Source organism: Sinocyclocheilus grahami, unplaced genomic scaffold, assembly GCF_001515645.1.
Source record: "Sinocyclocheilus grahami isolate Dianchi unplaced genomic scaffold, SAMN03320097.WGS_v1.1 scaffold27757.1, whole genome shotgun sequence".
Lineage (NCBI taxonomy): Eukaryota > Metazoa > Chordata > Actinopteri > Cypriniformes > Cyprinidae > Sinocyclocheilus > Sinocyclocheilus grahami.
Genome location: NW_015520453.1, coordinates 2,283 through 2,582, shown reverse-complemented (window position 1 = coordinate 2,582; position 300 = coordinate 2,283). Strand labels below are relative to the sequence as shown.

Here is a 300-nt window from a genome sequence, read left to right as displayed (position 1 = left end):
GCTGCGGCTCTCCAGGACCGGAGTTCGCCACCGCTGGCCTAGTGTCTATGTAAACCTGTTGTTATATATAAATGAACTCTAGCTGTTCTAATGATGATTAACATCATCTGAGTCGCGGGAACAGTCTTATGAAGAGGATCATGCTGATAAACGTGAAGGAGACGACGATGAGCATCAGCCACAGGAACCAGTTGACGGATTTCTTGGCATGTTGCTCCAGACGCTCTGACTCGGTCTTCAGCTTCTCGAAGTTCATGTCGGCCTGACGCATAGACTGAGTGAGAGTCTGAAGAGGAGGAA

General features: G+C 49.0%; 1 protein-coding gene across 1 annotated transcript in view; it reads right to left on the bottom strand.

Annotated features, from left to right (window-relative positions):
* Positions 1-10: 10 nt before the first annotated feature.
* The window catches only part of LOC107580236 (vesicle transport protein USE1-like), a gene marked incomplete at its 5' end in the record, with an annotated part of 2,569 nt that continues 2,279 nt past the window's right edge, over positions 11-300 (bottom strand). Inside the window, one exon of the mRNA XM_016265967.1 lies at positions 11-286. Coding sequence (XP_016121453.1) covers positions 104-286 — 183 coding nt within the window. The remainder of the gene's footprint in view (positions 287-300) is intronic.